General features: G+C 37.8%; 1 protein-coding gene across 1 annotated transcript in view; it reads right to left on the bottom strand.

Annotated features, from left to right (window-relative positions):
- NPEPPS (aminopeptidase puromycin sensitive) overlaps positions 1 to 25,763 on the bottom strand; it is a 108,958-nt gene extending 83,195 nt beyond the window's left edge. The window contains exons 1-2 of the mRNA XM_043469996.1: positions 25,306 to 25,763; positions 17,330 to 17,414 (exon numbers count right to left, since the gene is read on the bottom strand). Of these exons, the coding sequence (XP_043325931.1) occupies positions 17,330 to 17,414; positions 25,306 to 25,566 (346 nt within the window). The 5' untranslated portion in view covers positions 25,567 to 25,763. The remainder of the gene's footprint in view (positions 1 to 17,329; positions 17,415 to 25,305) is intronic.
- Between the last annotated feature and the right edge of the window lie 216 nt (positions 25,764 to 25,979).

Here is a 25,979-nt window from a genome sequence, read left to right as displayed (position 1 = left end):
GATGCCATGATCTTAGTTTTCTGAATGTTGAGCTATAAGCCAACTTTTTCACTCTCCTCTTTCACTTTCATCAAGAGGCTCTTTAGTAGTTATTTGCTTTCTGCCATATGTGGTAGTGTTATCCGCATATCTGAGGTTATTGATATTTCTCCCGGCAATCTTGATTCCAGCTTGTGCTTCTTCCAGCCCAGCGTTTCTCATGATGTACTCTGCATATAAGTTAAATAAGCAGGGTGACAAAATACAGCCTTGACGTACTCCTTTCCCGATTTGGAACCAGTCTGTTGTTCCATGTCCAGTTCTAACTGTTGCTTCTTGACCTGCATACAGGTTTCTCAAGAGGCAGGTCAGGTGGTCTGGTATTCCCACCTCCTTCAGAATTTTCCACAGTTTATTGTGATCCACACAGTCAAAGGCTTTGGCGTAGTCAATAAAGCAGAAACAGATGTTTTTCTGGAACTCTCTTGCTTTTTCGATGATCCAGCAGATATTGGCAATTTGATCTCTGGTTCCTCTGCTTTTTCTAAATCCAGCTCAAACATCTGAAGTTCTGGGTTCACGTATTGCTGAAGCCTGGCTTGGAGAATTTTGAGCATTACCTTACTAGCGTGTGAGATGAGTGCAATTGTGCGGTAGTTTGAGCATTCTTTGGGATTGCCTTTCTTAGGGATGGGAATGAAAATTGACCTTTTCCAGTCCTGTGGCCACTGCTGAGTTTTCCAAATTTGTTAGCATATTGAGTGCAGCACTTTCACAGCATCATCTTTCAGGATTTGAAATAGCTCAACTGGAATTCCATCACATCCACTAGCTTTGTTCATAGTGATGCTTTCTAAGGCCCACTTGACTTCACATTCCATGATGTCTGGCTCTAGGTAAGTGATCACAGCATGGTGATTATCTGGGTTGTGAAGATCTTTTTTGTACAGTTCTTCTGTGTATTCTTGCCACCTCTTAATATCTTCTGCTTCTGTTAGGTCCATACCATTTCTGTACTTTATTGAGCCCATTTTTGCATGAAATGTTCCCTTGGCATCTCTAATTTTTTGAAGAGATCTCTGGTCTTTCCCATTCTGTTGTTTTCCTCTATTTCTTTGCATTGATTGCTGAGGAAGGCTTTCTTACATCTCCTGGCTATTCTTTGGAACTCTGCATTCAAATGGGAATATCTTTCCTTTTCTCCTTTGCTTTTAGATTCTCTTGTTTTCACAGCTATTTGTAAGGCCTCCTCAGACAACCATTTTGCATTTTTGCATTTCTTTTCCATGGGGATGGTCTTGATCCCTGTCTCCTGTACAATGTCATGAACCTCCGTCCATAGATCATCAAGCTCTCTGTCTATCAGATCTAGTCCCTTAAATCCATTTCTCACTTCCACTGTATAGTCATAAGGGATTTGATTTAGGTCATACCTGAATGGTCTAGTGGTTTTCCCTACTTTCTTCAGTTTAAGTCTGAATTTGGCAATAAGGAGTTCATGATCTGAGCCACAATCAGCTCCCGGTCTTGTTTTTGCTGACTGTATAGAGCTTCTCCATCTTTGGCTGCAAAGAAAATAATCAATCTGATTTCGGTGTTGACCATCTGGTGATGTCCATGTGTAGAGTCTTCTCTTGTGTTGTTGGAATAGGATGTTTGCTATGACCAGTGCGTTCTCTTGGCAAAACTCTATTAGCCTTTGCCCTGCTTCATTCCGTACTCCAAGGCCAAATTTGCCTGTTACTCCAGGTGTTTCTTGACTTCCTACTTTTGCATTCCAGTCCCCTATAATGAAAAGGACATCTTTTTTGGGTGTTAGTTCTAAAAGGTCTTGTAGGTCTTCATGGAACTGTTCAATTTCAGCTTCTTCAGATTTAATGGTTGGGGCATAGGTTTGGATTACCGTGATATTGAATGATTTGCCTTAGAAACGAACAGAGATCATTCTGTCGTTTTTGAGATTGCATCCAAGTACTGCACATCGGACTCTTTTGTTGACTATGATGTCTACTCCATTTCTTCTAGGGGATTCCCGCCCACAGTAATAGATATAAGGGACTTTAGTCATACCTTAATAGCATAGTGGTTTTCCCTACTTTCTTCAATTTAAATCTGAATTTTGCAATAAGTATATAGTACTAAGTAAGCCTGGTTTTCCCCTCTCCAGACTTTGTACTCCAAGGCCAAATTTGCCTGTTACTCCGGGTAGCTCTTGACTTCCTATTTTTGCACTCTAGTCCCCTATGATGAAAAGGACCTCTCTTTTGGTGTTCACTCTAGAAGGTTCTGTAGGTCTTCATAGAACTGTTCAATTTCAGCTTTTCGGCATTAGTGTTTGGGACATAGACTTGGATTACTGTGATATTGAATGGTTTGCCTTGGAAACAAACTGAGATCATGCTGTCATTGTTGAGATTGCACCCAAGTACTGCATTTCGGACTCTCTTGTTGACTATGAGGCCTACTCCATTTCTTCTAAGGCATTCTTGCCCACAGCAGTAGACACAATGGTCATCTGAATTAAAATAATCCATTTCCATTCATTTTAGTTCACTGATTCCTAAAATATAGATTAGTGCAATCCCTCTCAAAAGCCCAACAACATTTTTTACAGAAACTTAAAAACCCACCCAAAAATTCATACAGAATCTTGATGAACCCTAGAGAGCCAATACAATCTTGAAAAAAGAACAAATTTGGAAGTCTCACATTTCCTGACAATAAAGCTACATGTCTTGACTCTTTGCGACCCCCACAAACTGTAGCCCACCAGGCTTCTCTGTCCATGGAATTCTCCAGGCAAGAATACTGGTGTGGATTGCCATTCCCTTCTCCAGAGGATCTTCCTGACCCAGGGATCGAACCCTGGTCTCCTGCATCTCAGGCAGATTCTTTTTTTTTTTTTTTTTTTTAGGCAGATTCTTTACCATTTGAGCTACAAGGAAGTCCCTAATAAAGCTACCGTTAATGCCAAAAAGTGTGGTACTGGCATTAAGACAGACATACAGACCAATGGAATAGAATGGAGAGCCCAGAAATAAACTCTTCCATGTGCAGTCAAACGATTTTCAACAAGAGTGCTGAGACCATTCATTCAATGGGGAAAGTTCAGTTCAGTTCAGTCGCTCAGTCATGTTCGACTCTTTGCGACCCCATGAACCACAGCATGCCAGGCCTCCCTGTCCATCACGAACTCCCGGAGTCCACTCAAACCCATGTCCATTGTGTCGGTGATGCCATCCAACCATCTCCTCTGTCATCCCCTTCTCCTCCTGCCCTCAATCTTTCCCAGCATCAGGGTCTTTTCAAATGAGTCAGCTCTTCACATCAGGTAGCCAAAGTATTGGAGTTTCAGCTTCAACATCAGTCCTTCCAATGAACACCCAGGACTGATCTCCTTTAGGATGGACTGGTTTGATCTCAGGGCAGTCTTCAAAAAATAGTATTTGGGAAACTGGATATCCATATGCAGAAGAATGAAGTTAGATCCTTTATACCATATACAAAAATGAATCAAAATGTGGGAATTAATGCTATCAAATGGGAGCTAAATGTGGAACTAACACTATAAAACTCTTAGAATATAAAAGTTTCATGACATTGGATTTGGCAATAATTCCAAAAGCACAGGCAACAAAAGGAAAAATAGACAAATTAGATATCATCAAAATTTAATGTACATTCTTCATGAATGATAAACTTTTGTGCATCAAAGGACACAGAGAATTCCAGTGTTTAGGACTGCTGAAAGCCAGGTTCAATCCCTGGTTAGGGAACTAAGATCCCAAAAGCCATGCAGTGGGGGAAAAAAAAAAAAGACACAATCAAAGAAGCGAAAAGCCAACCTACAGAATGAGAGAAAGTATCTGCATAATATATCTGACAAGGGGTTAATATCCAGAGTATATGAAGAACTCCTACACTCTACAACAAACAAACTATCCAATTCAAAATGGCAAAGAACTTAAACAGACATTTCTCCAAGATATACAACTGGCCAATAAGTGAATGAAAAGATACTTAGTATGACTAATCATTAAGGAAATACAAGTCAAAACCACAATGAGATACCACTTCAGACCTCTTAGGATGGTTATTACCAAAAAAAAGAAAATAATACATGCTAGCAAGGGTATGGAGTAATTGGAACCCTTGTGTACTATCAGTGGGAATGAAAAATGGCACAGCCTGTACAGAAAACAGTATGGTAAAAAAAGTAAAACTAGAATCAGCATATGATCAAGCCATTCGTTTTAGGGTATATAGCCAAAAGAATTAAAACAGAATCTCAAAGAGATATTTACACACATATGTTCATAGTAGCATTATACACAATAGGTAAAAGGTGGAGACAAACCAAGTGTCTACTGATAAAATATACAAACTACATTTCCTTTAAAATGAAACACGCTGCAACAAGGATGAACCTTAAAGACGTTACTGAAGTAAGCTGGTCATGAAATGACAAATGCTGGAAGATTCCATTTATATAAAGTACCTAGAGTAGTCAAATTCATAGACAGAAAGTATAACCGTAGTTGCCAGAGGCTAAGGGATAGGGGAAATGGGGTGTTATTCAATGCGCACTGAGTTTTGGTTTTGCAAGACAGAGTCATGGAGATGGATAGTAGGAACGATTGTTCTACAAGGTAAATGTGTACCAATGAACTCTACATTTACAAATGGTTAAGACGATAAATTTTGTTTTGTGAATTTTACAATTTTTTTAAAAAGATGACCTAGCTGTATTCTGTCTGCAGAAGAAAAAGAAGAAAATTCCTCTCAAGAACGAGTTAAAATCTGCTGAGAGAAACTAAGGAAGATCTAAAAAAAGGGAGAAATGTATATTCTTCATGAATGGTAAACCTCAATATTGCTCTCCCCAATGGAGTCAATGCAATTCCTATAACAACATCAACAGGCTTTTCTACAGAAATTGACAATCAGATTTTAAAATGAAAATTAAAGGGACCAAAATAATTTTTAAAAAGAACAAGTATGGAGCCCTCACACTACCTGATTTCAAGACTCAAAATACAACAGAAAGAGTCTAGAAATTCAAGGGGGAAAGAATAACTTCTATAATAAATGGTGCTAAAAAAAAAAAGTAGACACCCATATACCAATAACTAATCAATTAATTAAAAATAGAACCTTAACCCTTATCTCATTACATAAACAAAATTTTTAACTCAAAATGGATCAAAAGATCTAAATGTAAAAGTTAAAGTTATAAAACTTCTAGAAGATAATCATAATGTCCTTGAATTCTGCAACATCTTAAATAGGTCATAAAAAAAAGCCATGCACTATAAAAGAAAAATTCAATAAACTGGAATCGATTGAAATTTAAAACTTATGCTCTTCAAAAAATAAAAAGGCAAATCACAGAACTTCCTTGGTGGTAGAGTGGATAAGAATCCTCCTGCCAATGCAGGCGACATGGGTTCAATCCCTGGTCCGGGAAGATTTCACATGCCATAGATCAACTAAGCCACAACTTCTGAAACCTGCACACTCTAGGCCTGCGAGTCACAACTAATGAGCCCCTGTGCTGCAACTACTGAAGCCCATGAGCCTAGAGGTTGGGCTCTGCAACAAGAGAAGCCACAACAATGAGACCCGTGCACCCCAACTAGAGAGTAGTCCCTGATCTTTGCAACCACATAAAGCTACACATAGCAACAAAGACCTAGTGCAGCCATAAATAAACAAATAAATATTTTTTTAACAAGACAAGCCACAGACTGGGAGAGTATGCAAAACATATACCCACCAAAGACTTAAACTTGGAACATATGAAAACTCTTAAATTCACTTAGAAGATAAACAACTTTCTCCAGGTGGCAAAGGTATGAACAGACACTTCTTCAAGGAAAGATAATACAAATGGCAAATAAGGACTTTACATCAATAGCCATTAGGGAAATATAAATTAAAACCACAATAAGACACCACCACACAAGCACTGGAATAGCTAAAAATGAAAAGTGGAATATAACAAATGTTAGTAAGGATATGGAGCAACTGGAACTCTCACACATATTAATGGAATATATATTGATGGAATATAAAATAGTACAGAGATTTTAGAAAACTGGCAGTTTCTTTGAAAATTCTCCATTTACCATATGATGCAGCCATTGTATTTACAGGTGTTTACCCAAGAGCAATGAAAGCATACGCCCACAAACGGCACAGATTGCTTTTACATTTTAAAAATAACAACCTTTTATGTTGGAAATAAAATCACCAAGAGGATTTCTGATATCTGGTTATGCATGTAAAGATCTTAGAAGTTGACATCCCAACCTAAGAACACAAGCAAAAAGGTAGAGAAACTGAAGATCAACAATTCTCAGATCCACCAGAGAAGTGAGGACAAAGGGTAAACCACTGCTGAAAAACTGAAGACAGGCAAATACAGAAAATCCCAACTTAACTGATAAGTGCAGAAACCCAAGAAGAAATCACCTCTGGCAACCTGTGCTGGGGTAGGAAAACCTGAACTGTAACTGATGAAGTGCTGGAGGCTCAGTGTGAACAAGTTTGAGAGTTTAAAATTCCAGGAAGACCTCGTCTTCCTTCACGCTTTTGTGAGTCTTACCTCTAGAAGCTATACAAGGTCGTAAAAGTGAGTATCAGGGTAAAATCCCCTCAAGCTTCTGGCAAGGGGAGGGGAAAAGAAACCATTCTGAAATATGCTGGCATATTCTGGTTCTTAACAAAACCTGCTCTCAGGAGAAACTGTTTTTACCAGAACTTAACCTGCTAGGGTTTTATCAGAGCCTAACCTAAGGGAAATGCCCAACTCCAGTCCTTCCAGTCATCCTGTCCCACCTAAGGGGGTAAGAAAACTTAAGAAGCACCAGTGAAGCTCTGCCCAGGAGTACTAGCTCACCAAAAGAGTAAGATTTAATCATAGGACTAAAGAATGCTTCCTCTCTGCTCTTACCTCACCACTGCATTATTAAAGGTCTATTTATCACAGTTCCTTTTACCCAGGACATCATGTCTACCTTTCAACAAAAAATTGCAAGGGATACGAAAAGGCAGAAAACACTATTTTAAAGAGACTGAACAAGAATCAAATCCAGAATCATATATGGGAGGATATGGCACAAGTGTTAGAATTATCAGATCAGTAATTTTTCTAAAAACTGAAGCTCCAACACTTTGACTACCTGATGCAAAGAGCCAACTCACTGAAAAAGACCCTGATGCTGGGAAAGATTAAGGGCAGAAGAGGGCGACAAAGGATGAGATGGTTGGAAGACATCACCGACTCAATGGACATGAATTTGAGCAAACTCTGGGAGACAGTAAAAGACAGGGAAGCCTGTTATGTTGCAGTCCAGGGGATTACAAAGAGTCGAACACAACTTAGCAACTGAACAATAACAACAGTAACACTAATGATGGGTAACACAAGCAGGGAGATGGCAGTTCTAAAGAAATAAAAGAGATGCTAGAGATCAAAAACACTAACAGAAATAATGTCTTTGGTGGGCTCACAGTTAGACACAGCTGTGAAAGGAATCTCTGAGCTTGAGGATATGACACTAGAAACTTCCAAAACTGAGAAGTAAAGACAAAAGAAAAAACAAAACAGAACAAAATATCCAAGAACTGTGAGAAAAGTACAAAAGGCATTAAGTACATACAAAAGGAATACCAGAAGGACAAGAAAAAGAAACAGAAGCAGGGGCTTCCCTGGTGGTCAAATGGTTAAGAATTTACTTTCCAATGCAGGAGACATGGGTTTGAGCCCTGGTCAGAAAAGGGGCAACTAAGCTCGCACACCACAACAAAGAGCCCTCACGCTGTAAGGAAAGATCCTGCATGCTACAACTAAGACCTGATGCAGCCAAATAAATAAGTATTTTTTAAAAAAGAAAGAAACAGTATTTACAGCAATAAAGAGTGAGAATTTCTCTAAATTAATGTCAGAAACCAAACCACAGATCCAGAAAATTAAGATAAGACCAAGAGGATAATGGGGAGGTGGCGGGGGGGCGGAGAGGTGGAAAGAAGAGGGGAGGAAAAAAACTACACTTAGCTATATCAGAGTCAAAATTTAGAAAATCAAAGCTAGAGAAAAAAAAAATCTTGAAAGATGCTGGAGGGGAAAAACACCTTAAGTATAGAGGACCGAAAAAAAGAACTACATTCAACTTCTCAGAAATTATACTAGTAAGGAAAGAATAGAATGAAATCTTTATAAAGTGTTGAGAGAAAAAAATTACTAACCTAAAATCCTGTACCTTTCAAAACTGTCCTTCAAACTGTAGGAAAATCTTTCAATCTTTTTGTGAATCTAAACTGCTCTAAAAAAAAAATTTTTTTTTAAGTGAAGAGAGATAGAGTTTTTCTAACAAAAATCCAGGGAATCTGTTGCCAGTACACATGCTTTCCAAGAAATGTTAAAAGTTCTTTAAAGAGAAGGAAAATTACGTAAACCAGAAATTCAGATTTACATAAGAAAGGAAGAGCATCAAAGAATGAATAAATGAGAGTAAAATAAAAATGTTTCTCTTATTCCCAATTCATCTAAAAGATAATAGTTTGTTCAAAATACTAATAGCAGCAATGTATTTGATTATGTTGGCTTCTGTGTGGAAGTGTATGCATAAGTGAAATGAATGATATCAATGATACAAGGAATAGGAAAGAAGAATTAGGAATATATTATTATAAGGTACTCACACTACCTGTGAAACATTATCTTTTTATTTGAAAGTGGACTAGATTAGAAGTAAATGTGTAGTGCAAACTCTAAGGCAATCACTAAAACAAAATTTTTAAGTATAATTGATATGCTAAAAAAGGAGAGAAAGTGGCATCATATAAAATGTTCAATTAAAACCATAAAAAGACGGGACTTCTGTAGTGGTCAATGGTTAAGAATCCACCTGCCAGTGCAAGGGATATGGGCTTGATCCATTTTCTACAATCTCTTACAGAAGACAGAGGCAGACGGAATATTTCCAAACTCATTCTATGACACTAGTCATTACCTCAACATCAAAACCAGACAAAGACATTACAAGAATATTATAGACCAATATCTCTTATAAACACAGATGCAAAAACTCTCAACAAAATATTAGTGAATAAAATCCAACAATGTATATGTATATGTATGGCTGTATCCTTTCACTGTTCACCTGAAACTACCATAATATTGTTATCCAGCTGTACTCCAATACAAAATAAAAAGCTTAAAGTGTGAAAAAAAATAATTATAAAAATAATTATGTACCATGACCAAGTGGAATTTAACCCAGTATGCAAGGCTGTTTCAATGTTTAAAAATTAATTCATGTACTCCATCACCGTTAGGCTAAAGAAGAAAAACCACATAACCAAATGAATAGATACACAAGAAACATTTGACAAAATACAACACCCTTTCATGATAAAAACACTCAACAAACTAGAAATGAAGATGAACATCTTTAACTTGATAAGGAATATCTACAAAAACCATACAGCTAACATCATACTTAATGAGAAACTCTGAGTTTTCCAGCTAAGATGAAGAACGAGCAAGGACGGCTCCTCTCACCTCTGCTTTTCAAAATCATACTGCAAGTTCTAGCTAATACAATAAGAAAAGGAAAAGGTATACATACTGGAAAGGTAGAAATTATCTTTGTTCACAAATGATATGGTCATGTAGAAAATTCAAAGGAATCAACAAAAAACTCTTGCAACTAATAAACAATTAAAGCAAGGATGCAGGATACAAGGTTAACACACTAAAGTCAACTGCTTTCCCATATACCAGCAATGAATAAGTAGTATCTGAAAAAGTATCATTTACATTATCACCCCACAAAATGAAATACTTAGGTATAAATCTAACAAACTACATACAAGATTCATACAAAGAAAACTACAAAACTCTGATGAAAGACACCAAAGGAGTAAAAGAAGAAAAAGATATTCCATGTTCATGGATAAGAAGACCCAATATTGTCAAGCTATCTGTTCTTCCCAACCTGAACTACAGACTCAATACCAATTCCAATCAAAATCCTAGAAAGTTATTTTGTGGATGTTTTAAAATTGACTCTAGAGTTTATATGGAGAAGAAAACAATCCAGAATGTCCAACTCAATACCGAAGAAGAACAAAGTCAGAGGACTGACACTACCCAACTTCATTCAAGACTTAACAATAATAAAGATGATGGGGCATTGGAGAAATAAGAGAAAAATAGATAAATGAAAGAGAACAGACAGGCTAGAAATAGACCCACATAAATACAGTAAACTGATCTTGACAAAGGAGCAAAAGTAATACAATGGATGTATCTTTTCAATATATGGTGCTGGAAACTGAACACCCAAATGCAAAAATAATAATAATAATCCAGGGAGACCTTACTCGTTATATAAAAATTAACTCAAAATAGATTATAGTCCTGAGAAAACTCTTAAAGAGATGGGAATACCATACCACCTTACCTGCCTCCTGAGAAATCTGTATGCAAGTCAAGAATCAATAGCTAGAACCAGACATGGAACAATGGACTAGTTCCAAATTGAGAAAGAAGTATGTCAAGGCTGTATATTGTCACCCTGCTTATTTAACTTATATGCAGAGTACATCAAGCGAAATGCTGGGCTGGATGAAGCACAAGCTGGAATCAAGATTGCTGGAAGAAATACCAATAACCTTGGATATGCAGATGACTCTACCCTTATGGCAGAAAGCAAAGAGGAACTAAAGAGCTTCTTGCAGGTGAAAGAGGAGAGTGAAAAAGCTGGCTTAAAACTCAACACTCAAAAAACTAAGATCATGGCATCTGGTCCCATCACTTCATGGCAAATAGATGGGGCAACAATGGAAAAAGTGACAGACTTTATTTTCTTGCACTTCAAAATCACTGCAGATGGTGACCACAGCCATAAAATTAAAAGACGCTTGCTCCTTGGAAGAAAAGCTATGACAAACCTAGACAGTGTATTAAAAAGCAGAGACATTACTTTGCCGACAAAGGTCCGTCTAGTCAAATCTATGGTTTTTCCAGTAGTTATGTATGGATGTGAGTGTGGGACCATAAAGGAGGCTGATGACTGAAGAATCGATGCTTTTGAACTGTGGTGTAATCCTAGAGGAAATCAGTCCTGAATATTCATTAGAAGCACTGATGCTGAAGCTGAAGTTCCAATACTTTGGCCACCTGATGAGAAAAGCTGACTCATTAGAAAAGACCCTAATGCTGGCAAAGACTGAAGGCAGGAAGAGAAAGGGATGACAGATGACGAGACGGTTGGATGGCATCACTGACTCAATGGACATGAGTTTGAGCAAGCTCCAAGAGACAGTGAAGGACAGAGAAGCCTGGCGTGCTGCAGTCCATGGGGTCGCAAAGAGTTGGATATGACTGAGGGACTGAACAACGACCAAAGTGTAAAATACAAAGCTATAAAATTCTTGAAAGATAACATACAAGAAAATGCAACTGACCTTGGGTATGGTGAAGACTGTTCACATACAACACCACCAAAGACACAATCCATGAAAGAAGTAAATAGCCTGGGCTTCAATAAAATTAAAAGCTTCAAGGACTTTCCTGGTGGTCCAGGGGTTAAGAAGCTCCCTTCCAATGTAGGGGACACGGGTCTGATCCTGAGTCCAGGAACCAAGATCCCACATGCTGCAGGGCAACTAAGCCTGTGTACTGCAGCTACGGAGCCTGCACTCTAGAGCCTGTGCACCACAAACCAACTAGAGAAGCCTGCATGCTGCAACAAAGAACCTGTGTACCACAAATAAGTCCCTACGCAGCCAAATGAATGTACAAAGAATCCTTAAAACTCAACAGTAAGAAAAAGAACAATCCAGCTCATATTGTTCTATTGTTCTTCTTCCAACTAATATTGTGCCAGGCTTTCCAGGTGGCTCAGTAGTAAAGAATCCTCCTGCCAATGCAGGAGATGGAAGAGACACAGGATTTGATCCCTGAGTTGGGAAGATTGCCTGGAAAAGGAAATGGCAACCCTATCCAGTGTTCTTGCCTGGAAAATTCCATGGACAGAGGAGCCTGGCAGGCTATAGTCCATGGGGTTGCAAAGAGTCGGACAAGACTGAGCACGCATGAATGCAACTAATGTTGTGCAAAAGACCTGAACATACCCACCAAAGAAGATATTTTGATGGCAAGAAATCATTATGGTCCTGCAAATTAAAATAATGCCACACCACTACACACCTACAGAATAGCTAAAATCCAAAACACAACAACAAATGCTGGGGAGCATGAGGAGCGACAGGAACTCTCATTCATTGCTGGTTGGAATCTAAAATGATAAGGGTCCTTTGGAGGACATTTTGGCAATTCCTAACAAAACCAAACACCCTCTTATCATACGACCCAGCAATCATGCTCCCTGGTATCTAGTGAAAGGAGTTCAAACCTTATGTCCTCTACAGAACCTTTATTCATAACTGTCAAAACTTGGAAGCAACCAAGAAGACCTTCAGCAGGTGAATGGCTAAATAAACTTTTAGGTACAGACAAGGGAACAGTACTCAGAGATAAAAAGAAAGGAGCTACCAAACAATGAAAAGACATGGGAAAATGCATATTATTACATGAAAAAAGCCAATCTGAAAAGGCAACATACTGTATGACTCCAATTAATGACACACTGGCAAAGACAAAACTATGGCAAAAACATCAGTGGTTGCCAGGGAGAAAGATGAGTAAATAGGCAGAGCACCGGAAGATTTTTAGAGTAGTAAAAAGATTCTGTACAATACTATAATGGCAGTGGCAGATACATGTCACCACATATTTGTCAAAATCCATGGAATGTGTAACAGCAAGAGTGAACTCTAAACTATGGACTTTAGGTGAGAATGACATCAATGTAGGCTCATTTACTGTAACAAATGTACCACTCTGGTTTGGGATGTTAATAGTGGGAGAGGCTGTACGTGTGGGCACAAGAAAAATCTTTGTACTTCCTCATCAATTTTGCACTAAATTTAAAACTCTAAAAACTAAAGCTTTTTAATTTAAAAAATAAAATCAACATTTAATTCTGAAAACAAGCTGCCCTGATAGTTACCAGAGAACTGAGAAAATATTTGGTTCCTTAATGTAGCCTGGACACTATGGCAAGCTTATATGCATTAATTTATCTATTCTTCAGAAGAGTAACAGCACATAATAGACTTTATATTCAAAATTTCAAAAATTTGGGAGCTCCCTGGCTATCCAGTGGCTAGGGTTTGGCACGTTCACTGCCACGAGCCCAGGTTCAATCCTCGTTCGGAAAATAAGATCTCATAAGTAAAGTGGTGCAGTCAAGAAAAAACAATAGTAAATAAACAAGTGGTGGTGGTTTAGTCGCTAAGTCAGGTCCGACTCTTGCGACCCCATGAACAGTCTCCTCTGCCCATGGGATTCTCCAGGCAAGAATACTGGAGTAGGTTGCCATTTCCTTCTCCAGGGGATCATCCCAACCCAGGAACTGAACCCAGGTCTCCTGCATTGCAGGCAGATTCTTTCCCAACTGAGCTATAAGGGAAGTCCCCAAATAAACAAAAGACAAAATAAAAACAAGTTCTCAAAAATAATGCCATTTTAGTGTTCAAAAACTCTAAAAGCTACCTAAAAGAAGATGTTATGCTATATTTTGAATTTTTTAAAAGTACATACCACTGGAACTCATATCACAAACTAAAACTATTTGCTTAACATATTTAATAGTAATGGCATATTATACATAATTTATATCAGTTTCAATTAAGAACCAAGAAGAATCTCACAAGGGATTTTCCTCTTTTTAATGATACATCTATGCTCAAGTCTTATCTTCATGTCCAAGTGATAAAGAATATGCATAACACACCACAGTTCCCTGAAATCCCTCTTCAGAGGTTGCAAAATCAACAGCATTCTGGCCCACAAAAATGTTCTGTTTGGCCAGAAAAGTTGCTTAAAATGTTAATATATTTATGTGCGATATAGACTCTTCGGTTCAGCCAATTTCTTATTTTTCTACATTTAGCCCAATTCATTCAAGTTTGTTGAATGAACTGGTTTTAGACCCTACCCCATACTGTTATTAGTATAATGAAAGTTATATTCAGATTTCTTTAAAATTTTTCATATGAATCGTGGTATCATATTTTAGTACATTTGTACTGGAAAGGGATATATTCCCTTCTTTCACTCTTCCCAGTTTGAGAGCTGGCACTTAATTAGTCACATATGTATTTTCAGAACAATGCCATAAACAACTCTATCACAAAGAGAAAGTGGTGTATTAATGTTTTTACTAATCCACACATAATTATGTGGAATAATAAAGATTACTAATGGTTGGATAAAAGCTTACGATCAAGTGTGAGGAACCTTTTTGTTTTTGAATAGTTTTACTCAAAATTAATATTTGGCAATATTTCTGTTTGTTTTATCCTTGCATGAAATACACATGCACATATGTGTCGTACTGAAATACACAATCCTACTTCAAGAATAAATGTGTTAAAATTTACATGCTTTATATGGCTAAACCAAAGTGATGCTGGTGGATCGGAAACTATATAACAGAACTTCACATGATATATTATGTAACCAACGGAAAAGCTTTTTCTTACATAACTAATTCTACAAACACATACCTGACAGAGTATACTAAGGGAAAAGTTGGTACAAAACTTTCAAGTGATCATTCTCTATGTGGTTATGCCCAAGCCATCAACTATTAATGATAAATTAAAAGACTATTTACCTGTCAGGACCTGAGTTCAGGCACTCAAAAGTTTCGTATTTCTCTTGCAGAAGCTGATGACAATACTAATCCCTGCACTGTGTAGGGAGGTGCATTCCTTGCACTGGCTTAAGTGCTAATGATTTCACCAACCCTTGAAGTGCAGAACAGTAAAAAAACAGTTTTCAGCCGTTTTTCTTACTGATTTCTCATTTTAAAAATACAAAGTAAGATTTCAAATAGGTTTTAAAATAAATGATTTCTGTTTAAAAGGCAGTGCCTTAGTGTAAAAAGAAATGCCAATAGATATATCTGGATTACTGCACATATCACGAGATGGCCTTTTTCATCAATTAAAAATTTACATACAGAAGCAACAATTTCATGCCTTCAAATAATTTTCTGACTTTACCTTAAAGCACCAAGATTTTGGTTACAGATCCGTAAAGCAGTCTTCCAGAGGGCAATCATAAATATTAATAGGTACTGAATGAAATTAGCCGGGTTAAAAAATCCTGTCTCTCCTATTGACTCATTTATTACCCTGCCACCAGCTTACAGCCCTGGAAGAAGCTGACAGTCAAGTTCACAACTACTAGTTTCTAAAGAAACAGTGCTATACTCTCCCAATAAGATAAAAATCAAGAAATGCTTCCATATCTAAGGGCAAAATTAAGCTATGTATATATCTGGAAGGCCAAATCTATCTGTTTCTGTCTTCTTTTTTTTTTTTTCAATTTTATTGGCACTATGAAATCTAATTAAGCTTTTGAGATTTTTATTTCCCACCTCAGTCACATTTTTTATTGTTATAAACCCCTGCCTCTACGTTGGGCTTTTGCAGTTCTGTGGCATTTCCCTTTTTTTTCTCTTTAATTTTAATTTTTTTAAACCTATTTTTTTTAACATTTTTATTTTTATTTTTTTTCCATTTATTTTTATTAGTTGGAGGCTAATTACATGTTTCTGTCTTCTTAAAATAGCAAATTAATGTAACTTCCTATTCTGTTACACTCTAAAATTAAGTGGGTTTACACATAACTCCAGGTTTTTCCTACTGCTATAGGGTGAGTTGAGAAATGAACCTTAGCTAGTTCTGAAGAAAATATTTTATGTATCTAAAAACATTTAATGTTTTACATGAATCTCTCTCCAAATCCTATTGCCTATGAATTTTCATTAAGAATACTAACACTGCTTCCTTAAGATTCAGATCTTTATGCACTTGGCACATTCAGTTACACATATTCAAACATTTAAATTCTCTGAATTCCTTCCTGCCACTTTAGTAGAGGAGGATAAAAACAAACCTGAGCTGAAACTATGCCAACTGGAGGATACACATTTATGTAGCTAGTTCTACCTAGCCAAACTTAACAACATTTTGAAACCCTATATTGCATTTAAACGCTCTCTACCTACAACAAAGAAAGCTTGCTTTGATATGCTTATCTAAGGTGCTTCCATTTTTCCTCAGTTACAGAAATTAAATAATCTCTTTCATTTACCAAAGATTTTTTTTTTTAATTGGCACTCAATCAAAGTCCATTTGAAGGATCTGTTCCTCTAACTTAAAATGGCAGCAGTTGACCTCATTTACAATCAACTGAACTTAAGTACTTCTTGGCAATAATACACTCAACTGCTACATATCTTATCTTTCTATGGACAACACAATTTAAGAAAAATTGAGGAGACACATATAGCCAGGCCTTAAAATGTTACTTGCATGCTTATTTTCAGTATACTGTGAAGAAGGGAAATAGCAATACAGAATGTAAATCAAAAGGTCAAATTTCTAACAATGTATATCAAAAGAGAAGATTTTCTAAGAGGAAAAATCTGAATAGCAAAGACTAATCAATAAGCCACTTTAACAGGGAATGTCAAGTCAAAAGTAAAAAGCAATTCAGATCTAAAATTGATATACTTGTGAGTTCATGCCAAACTTGGTAACTTTTTCAAAAGCAGTTTATGTGGGAATAAGAATTCAGGCAGAAATGGATTATTCAGTTTAATTCTTATTGTAATTACAAGATCTAAAATATTTCTTTGTTAAAGATGCTGAGTTCCCACACATTCTATGCTGTTTCTTTTCAACATTTTCTTCCTCTATAACTAACTCCATCATTTAGTTTCTAACCTTCATATTAGATCTCATAAAACAAATATTTTCTCCCAATTATGAGTAACACTATCTCAATTTTAATCTATTGTTTAAGAGAATAAAAAAAAAAACTTTAAGAAACTCATGTATAAACTAGTCTGCTTGAGAAACTTTTCACGTTCAAAGTATTTAATTTTTCAAAATAACTCTTCAGATCTATGTGAATGGCATAATATTTATTTTACACTCATGAACATGTGATCTGCCTAGGGTCACAAAATAACTTAATGTTTGAAGTAGAAGTAAAATTATGACATTTTCTTTATTTCATATTATTCAAATATCTCCTATAACCATCTAAAGAATTTTCCTATTCTGAATGTAACAAACATTGATATCTTAATCTGAAGTGTATGTATTAAACACACACACACACCAAAGCACACACAAAAGCACATATTATACACAAACATGGAGACAGCAAACTAAAAGGGAAAACAGCGCTTACCTTCATCTCCTTCTGGTACATATGAAGCTGTAATAATGTCAATATCAGCACAATTCATCACAATCTGATTGGTTGCCTGCCTCACCTAAGATGGTTAAAAAAAAAAAAAAAAAGTCAGCAGTGTCAGAAATAGCCTAGATTATTAATATGTACATCTTCATCTTGGTCTAATATATGTCATAGGCAATTTTTTAAAAAATCCAGACATGACTAAAACCTAAGCTAAGTATTTATGCAACAATGGTAGAAATAAATGACTAGTTCTAAATATCCAAAGCAATTCACATTTTTGTGGTAATATTCAAAGCAATAATAAATACTTAGGTATTTCACAGAATTCAAGTATCTGACCAATGAGCTAAATAAAAGCCTTTTTCCCTCACTTAAACCTTGATTTAAAACAACTTAAATTTTTTAATTTCAAACAAATTTTAATCAGAAACCCTTTCTTATATGTTGCAAATAATTATGTATCTCAACCTGCACGTCATACCCATCATGAGTGTACGCTCTTTTTGTAAGAATAGAAGAAGAAATCTGGTATTGTAAACTATGTCAAAACTTCATAAAACACTCTTTAAATTTTTTCTTTTCCTAAAGAAACATCTTGAATGTAACAGACACTAATGACTCACCACCAAGATTAAATAAACTTTTATGGCTTTGTCTTATTTGACTCAGATCCAAAAAAGTAAAATACAGATATAAAGAATGCCCCTTCCTCTCTTCCTCATTCCTTAGAGATAGCCACTATCCTAAGCTAATGTATATCTTTCTCATATATGTTTAGTACTTTTGTTACCTATATAAAGAACAGCAAACAATGTTTTTAATCTTATACAAATGATATCAAAGTATGTATAACCTTTGCACTGTATTCCATTGTTGTTTAAATGAGAATTTTTTTGATCACTAGTAACATTAGTTACCTCTTTTGTTTCTTCTCTCTCTCTCTCTCCCCAACTTCTACAACCACCCCCCCACCTCCCTTCCTCCCTCTCTCATTTTCTTTCTTTTTTGGCCCTTAAGTTTTTCCTCTTATTCATAACCCCTGCTCATTTTCCAATTTGTTTGTAACCTTGTTTTTATATAATTGTTGCATTAAACAAAACCTCAAATTCATTTTCAGACATTTGAACAGTCTAAATCTAAAATAACAAAAATACAGATGTCCTAAATCACAAATGCCCACAGAGGCCAATGAAACAGGTGAAGGCTATGCATAAAGGAAAGCTATATGCAAAAGAAGGAGGAAGTATACATTTCTTGAAGCCAACCAATTATTGCTATACATGGGTGGGGGGGGGGGGGACCAAACAATGTTGCCAGATCTTTCAATTTTTTTTTTTTTTCAGATCTTTCCATTCTAAAAAGCCACAAGTACAGATTTCATGTGCAATCTCCCAATTTTTAATTAATGACAATTAATTCAGATTTTTCAAAAACACTGTGTAGATCAAACAAAACCAACTGTAGTCAACAGTGCCTTGAGGTCACTGAACAGACCATAACACTAGGTAAAGAAACATAGTAATATAAAATCTGTATGAAAAACCTACCTAAGAGTAATTATTTTATTAGCAATCAATACATACATATGAGTAATATTAAATTAAAATTACCTGGCCTAAATTATAGACAGTATGTTATTAAACTTATAACAGACTGTCAAAATCTCTAACACCTAAAGAGAAACTATTTTGGCTTACAAAAAAAAAAAATCTTCTCATAAATCTTCCTGTTTCTAAACAAAAACACCATTTAGTGAACAGTTTTTTAATTTTATAAGTGGTAATATTCCTTTCTTCACACTGTTTATTTTGCCAGAACACATCTAAACAACACTAACACTTTTAGTCCCAACTGACTGTTTATAGCACTACATTTAAACAAAAAGAAAAAAACAACTTTGCCTGTTCAAAAACTGACTTTTAAAAAATTTTTCAGAAACATAGGAATAAAGCATTTACTAGCATATGCTCCAAAGGGTAAAATGAATAAAACTTTCCAGGGTTTGAAGCTGGCATACAGAATAACAACAGTGGTTTAGTTACATGTCTTAAGCTTTACCTAGGCAACTTTTATTTTCATCCATCAACATCTACAATGAATTTAATGGTAGCCAAGCAGTTAATCTACCATGTCAAGATACCTGTACTACACTCTGTGAAGTTGCTCAATCGTGTCCGACTCTTTGCGACCCCATGGACTGTAGCCTACCAGGTTCCTCTGTCCAAGGGATTTTCCAGGCAAGAGTACTGGAGTGGGTTGCCATTTCCATACTACACTACATATGCCAAATGACATTTATCTCACTACTATCGTACCATTTTGAGGAAGAGTGTTTGTACTTTGGAAAGGCACAGGACACAACATCCAGTTACAAGTACAATCCAATTTCTCCTGGGTTTAGGGAAAACCCACCGGTTTATAGAAAGGACAGGGAAGCCTGGTGTGCAGCAGTTCATGGGGTTGCAAAAAGTCAGACATGACTGAGCAACTGAACGACCACCACCACCACCAGTTTATACTAGCGAATTAAGCTGCTTGTTGAACAGCAACTAATTCTTTTTTCCAGCGTACTGCCACTTCTGCAAGGAAATACTCAAATTTCAATCAGACGGTATATTCTGTCTCATATCAGAAATGCACTTTAAACAACAGGATAATCCATAGAAGTGTTTCTTTTACCACTTAGTGCCTCACACACAGTAATCATTTAATAGATGTTATCATTAAGACACATGCACAGAGAACAAGACTAAATGTGCTCTAGTCATAAAGATATTAATCTGAATATCATCTAACAGCATTCACCTAATGGTTTAGAAAGCACCTAATCAAAATGATAGCAAACTTAAGAATTATGTGCTGTATTATAAAGCACATATTATATATTATATTGGGTATCAGCATACTCTTATGTACCATCCAAGGAATGTAATTTAAAACATCCAGGTGGACTTAAGCATGCACTCAACTATCACACTGATCTTTCTGATGCTTTACCAACAAGAGTTCTTTTTTTTTTTAACCAACAAGAGTTCTAACCTAAAAAAAAAAAAAGAGTTCTAACCTGATGATTCAGTGATTTCTCACAGGTTAACATGGTCATGTTACTGAATACTGCTCATATGTTCCACTATCAAAAATACAGGTAATAATATAAGTCAACTATACTTCAATTAAAAAAAAATACCAGTAATAATTCAAAAGAATTTCAGCATTAAGATCTTCACTTTCCAAGCTTAAAATAGAAGCAGAATGCTAAAGGTGGGCGTATAAATTGTATTGATAACAAACTTACTTTCAACCTTTCCATCTGGTGCTATGACTAAATGGGTTATTAGTGTATTCTTTCTTTAATTCAAACTAGGTCTAGTTAAGTCTTCTTGGAGTCCCATACAGACTGTATTTCAACTAAACCAAACCACACTAAGTAACGTTTCTACTGAAGAGATAACTTGACCATCGGTAACAATTTTGCAATGGAAGTTTCCTAAGAGCTAGAAAGGGAGCAATCTGAGACAGTTTTTTTCCTGAATGAGTCTTTACCACAGTCACTCAGGAACACATCTTACGTGTACTATGAAGACTCAAAAGGGTTTTTTCCTGATTGCTAAAACCCTGAGATTTTACTAAAAGGAAATCTCCAGTGTGACAATTCCAAAAACCAGTCAGTATGAAACCTGAGTCACTTTGCCTAACAAGCAATTTCATCATTAAAATTTTGTAATAATCATTGCCTTTGTGGAACAGTGCTATAATTTCTAAAGACAATAAGGAGCAAATAATTAGTAAACACATATTGAGCCAAGTTTTCTAACAAAAGCACCATTAAAAAGAGCAAGCTGCAGAAAGTCAAACATAACAAGTAAACATACAGAACATTACTATTTATTGTTTGTATACCATAAAACTTTAAAATTATGCATAGGAATAACACCTACCAAAAAAGAGAATTTACCGTTCAGGGTGAGGGTGGGAAGAGATGGAAATGGACTTTAGTGGCATCTGTGACATTTTATTTTCCAAAAAACATCTAAAGTCTAAAGCAAATGGGACAAAGCACTAACATCTGCTAAATCGAAGTGGTGGGTTACTTCTCTGTATTTAAAATATTTCCTAATTTAAAATAAAATTTTACAATGATTGCAAATGGCCAAATAAACTGAGTACTACATACTTGTATGGTGATCAAAATGGAATCTCCAAGATCTAGAGAACTAATCTCAATTAACAACAAAACAGCTATCAGAGGACTCAGTCCTTTGACACTGACTCACGTACAGATTACAGTAAGATTTACTTTACAGTAAGAACAGGCTCATTTATGTAGCAAAGTTCAGAGACGTCTCACTGATAATTTACTATTCAAGACCACATTTATGTAGGCTGCATTGTACAATATCAATTATCAAGAACCAGGAAGTTAAAAAAAATAAATAAAGCCTTTATGGAAACTAGAAGATATGATACAAAGTCCATACAATAAAGCTCATACCCTTCACTCAGTAGAGAATCCATCAAACACACTTAGGAAAAACTTTTAAGCTCAAACAAGTTTGTTTATTTGGTTACTTAGACCTATTCAGGTCAAGTTTAGTAAAACAGAAGAGGGAAGAAATTGCACAATAGGGAGCAACAACACACAGTAAGCAGCAAGTAATAACCTGAGAATAAGAAAAATAAAAAAACTTTAAAGAACAGATAACAAACTAATAAATTATAATACACAGTTCTGGGTAATCTAGGGTTATTAAGTATCAGTGACATATTGAGAATGCTTTCCAGTATTCAGAAACCTAGAATATGAGGAATCACAGAGTTTAAAGGGATAAATATTTCCATCAAATCAGTAAATATTTTTTAAAGTCTGAGTGTCTCAAAGAGTAAACTTCATTTATCTGGAAAGCTTACCAAAGAATTCACTGCCAGATGATACTGGATAAAACTTACCATACAAAACTTTCTTACACTTGGGGGTTTCCTCAATGATACATTTCAAGAAACATAACAGAAATCTGAACAAGTTCAATTCCTTATGACCAATCTTTCAAATTTACTTTAAGACCATTTAGTGATCTAGCATAAAGCTGGACAAAATTAATTACTTTTATCTTTTTTAAAAGTAAAAAAAAAAACCTACCAAAATGACTGCATAGAAATCTGCAAAATTTGGGCAGAAACTTCTGTAACACTGGGTGGACAAAACATCCATTTAGGTGCCAAGTTTCAGTCTGCCAAACAATCTACTGTATCTGTAACTCTCCTCAAAGTGCCAATTTAGTCATCTCCATCATGAATATTTTGTTGGCAGAGGCCAGGGATTGTTTAGCACATCCTGACTCCTATTTCTCTGGCACAGGTAAACTATTTCCATAACACAATTACTGTATAGAGCACTACACACTCATAACCAGGAACTGTCACCACTCACATAAACTTGTAATCTATTTTTAAATGAATTACCTACAAAGCAAGAGAGTCAGAGTTTGAAATAGCTATGAAAGTCTATTTCTCTCACATATCCTAATGTAAAAGGAAGGGAAAGGGAATGTCCCATTTTTCTAGGCCCACGATAACACATTCTCAAAACCTGCTGAATTACACCACACACACTTATGTAAAAGACAACTACTTTTAAAATCAGTGCACATTGACTAATTCATCTTCCCCAGGAGTCCAAACCCAGGCCTGGTTAAAAATCCACTAAATTTCTAACATGTAACCTGTACAAATACTCTGGGCTTATGATAAAATTTTGCAACTAAAGCAACCAAGCAACTTGCACACTTTGTGCAATGTAATTCCAAACTGTTAGGGAACTGACACAATATCAGTTATCAATTTGGCTTCCAGAGATATAATTTTTGTCCACAATCAGATACCACCTAATCCCACAGGTTAAACTTACTGCTCCAATTTATATTTCAAAAACATCAATATATGCTAACAACTGTTAACTTATTACTAATGTTAAGTCCTCTTTACATTTTCAAAAGCAGCAATGTGTACAATTAAAAAGTCCAATCTTCCTTTACTGTTTTTTTCCTTGTATTAGATTAACAAGTCCCTGCTAATACCTAATACATTACCATGTGCTACCTCAATGTCCCGAACCAGCCTTCCACGTATTTCTCATTTCTTTCAAAAAGCCAAGTAGAAAATGGGCCAAGTAGAAAACGGGTAAGGATAAGCATGTCACTGCTTGCTGTTCTACCCTAACACTTAAATAAAACCTTTATTAACAATCTTTTTTCTGAAATTTTTCCCTATACCTCTCAAAATTATGAACCCATTATGGGGTATACCTCTCAAAATTATGAACCTATTAGGGTACACTTCTCAAAATTATGAATCCATTATGGGGTAAAACAACTATGGAGTAAAAAAACAAATGATTTTTTTTTAATGTTAGCCTTTTGACATAATGCAAACTCATTCATTGCTAGGTCCTTCTTCCCGCAGGTCTGCCAAGTCATAAGACACACTGTTTACACTCCCTCCCATCTGCCCCCAGCCAACATATATCAAACATTCTATAGTCACTTGGGTCAAACAGTCTCCCAAATAACCCTTTCAAATCCTAATTTAGACCCAAGCTGCACTCATTCTGATTCATATTCTCAAAGGAAAATTTTAAAATCACCTGACTTTCACAGGGGTAAGTTTCGTCTTTAGATGCAGCCAGACCACAGAGCCCTCATGCTTTCCTATGAGCACCCCAAATCTGACAGTATACTTTTTAATTCTACACTTTTAGACACATTTTCAACCTGAGTACTCGGCTTTCAAACACAACTGCCAACTTTCAGTTCATTACAACACTATGCTAGTCTACATTTCTTTTATTTCATTGCTACATACACCCTGTTCTTTACGATTGAGGCCTACTGATTTTCCCCACTAACTGCAGTAGGAAAAGAAATGAAACAAAATATATTTACCATCATCCTTTTTAAAGATAACAAGTAAAAGATATTTAAAGATATCGTTACAACAAGATATTTAAAGGTATTGGTAAACAGTTCCCATTTTTTCATTACGAACTTCACATAATACATCACATAACACGGTATCACAAATGTCTATTGTTCCTGACCTTTGTAGGGCATCAATACTAACGATCTCCAAAATCACACAATACTTTAGATAATCTGCGGGGGGAGGGGCGGGGGAGCATGATTCACCAAAAACTGCAATGAAGAGTAATGGAATATTTTCATCAGTGGTATACTAAAACTAATGGCTTCTTTCAGAGGAGCGTACTGCTAAGCAACCATCTCTGTAGCAATAAATCCACCTGCTTCAAGGGCTGCAAAGCTAGGAAGATGGGAGGAAAAGCGGAGACAGGGGTCCTCCTTCAGCTTCTCTAGAGGTTAGGAGAGAACAAAGTCACTGCTGCACTGTCACTAGAGGGGAAGGGGGAGGGGGCGGATCATCTTAGAAACCCTGCCCCTGGGCCGGAGCAGGCGGGGAGAACTCGGCTAGGCTGCACGGGATTAACATTCTCCTTCTCACTCTCTTCCCCCTTCTAGAATCCCCTCCTCTCTAACGCGCGGCAGCCGGAGTCCCAGATGACTGCCCCTTCCAAAGTGTCCTCCGTGGGGCGTAGGGAGAACGACGGAAAAGGCTGAGCATGGACTCCGATGACCCCTCTGGCCTCCCCAACACCCTCCAGCCTCTACCAGACCACGACCAAGCCCGGAAGGGCCAGGGTCTGGGGGAGGCCCCACACAGGTGTGCTGGCCCCAGAGGCGCGCGGCCCGGGCCCTAACCCAGCAGGGCAGAGCACATAGACCGGGCGCCCAGCGGCCGCCCCAGAGGGGCGCGCCCGTCCCCGAGCCGGCCTCCCCAGCCCCAGGTCCGCAGCGCCCAGGCCCGCCCGCCCGGTCGGGCCCCCAGCCCAGCCCGCGGGCGCGGCCTAACTGCTTGCCCGGCAGCTCGCCCCCGGCGCCCGAGGGTCGCCGTACCTGGGCGGAGGCCTCCAGCTTGCCCTCGAAGGTGAAGTCCAGCAAGTCGGGCTTGAGGCAGAGGCTGTAGTTGATGGGGGAGACGTCGGCAGGCAGCCGCTCGAAGGGCCTCTTCTCCGGCATCGCGGCGAGGCCCAGGCTGTGGAGGCGGCGGCGGCGGCGAGAGGAGCGGCTGAGGAGGAGAAGGAGGAGGGGAGGAGGCGGAGGGCCGAGGAAGAGCAGGCGGCGAGCAATGGAGGGGGCGGCGGCTGCCAGCCACATCCACCGAGCGCCGGCGACCGCCTGAGGAGAGCGACCAGGGGAGTCTGGGGGCGGGGGAGAGACCCAGCCCGAGCGCCAGGGGCCAGGAGGGAGGCAGTGCGGGCGGGCGGGCTGGCGGGCCGGCTGCCTACGGGGAAGGGGGCGGAGGGGAGGGAAGGGGAGGAGGGCCAGCAGGGAGGGGAGGCGGTGGCGGCAGCAGCTGCGTGCGCGGCCCCGCGGGGCGGGCGCGCCTCCGCCGGTGTGCGCGCACGCGCCGAGGCAGGGGAGGGAGCGGCGAGGGCGCGGCCGGCTGGGCGGGAGGATGCAGGTTAGCGAGCGAGCCTTGGAGGCGGGAGGGGGCTGCTGGCGCTGCACCTGTCCGCGCAGCGCGGACAGCGGGCTCCTACCGGAGACGGAAGAAGCCCGGAAGGGTT

This window comes from Cervus canadensis, chromosome 1 (assembly GCF_019320065.1).
Source record: "Cervus canadensis isolate Bull #8, Minnesota chromosome 1, ASM1932006v1, whole genome shotgun sequence".
In the NCBI taxonomy this organism is placed as follows: domain Eukaryota; kingdom Metazoa; phylum Chordata; class Mammalia; order Artiodactyla; family Cervidae; genus Cervus; species Cervus canadensis.
This window is presented reverse-complemented; position numbering and strand designations above follow the sequence as displayed.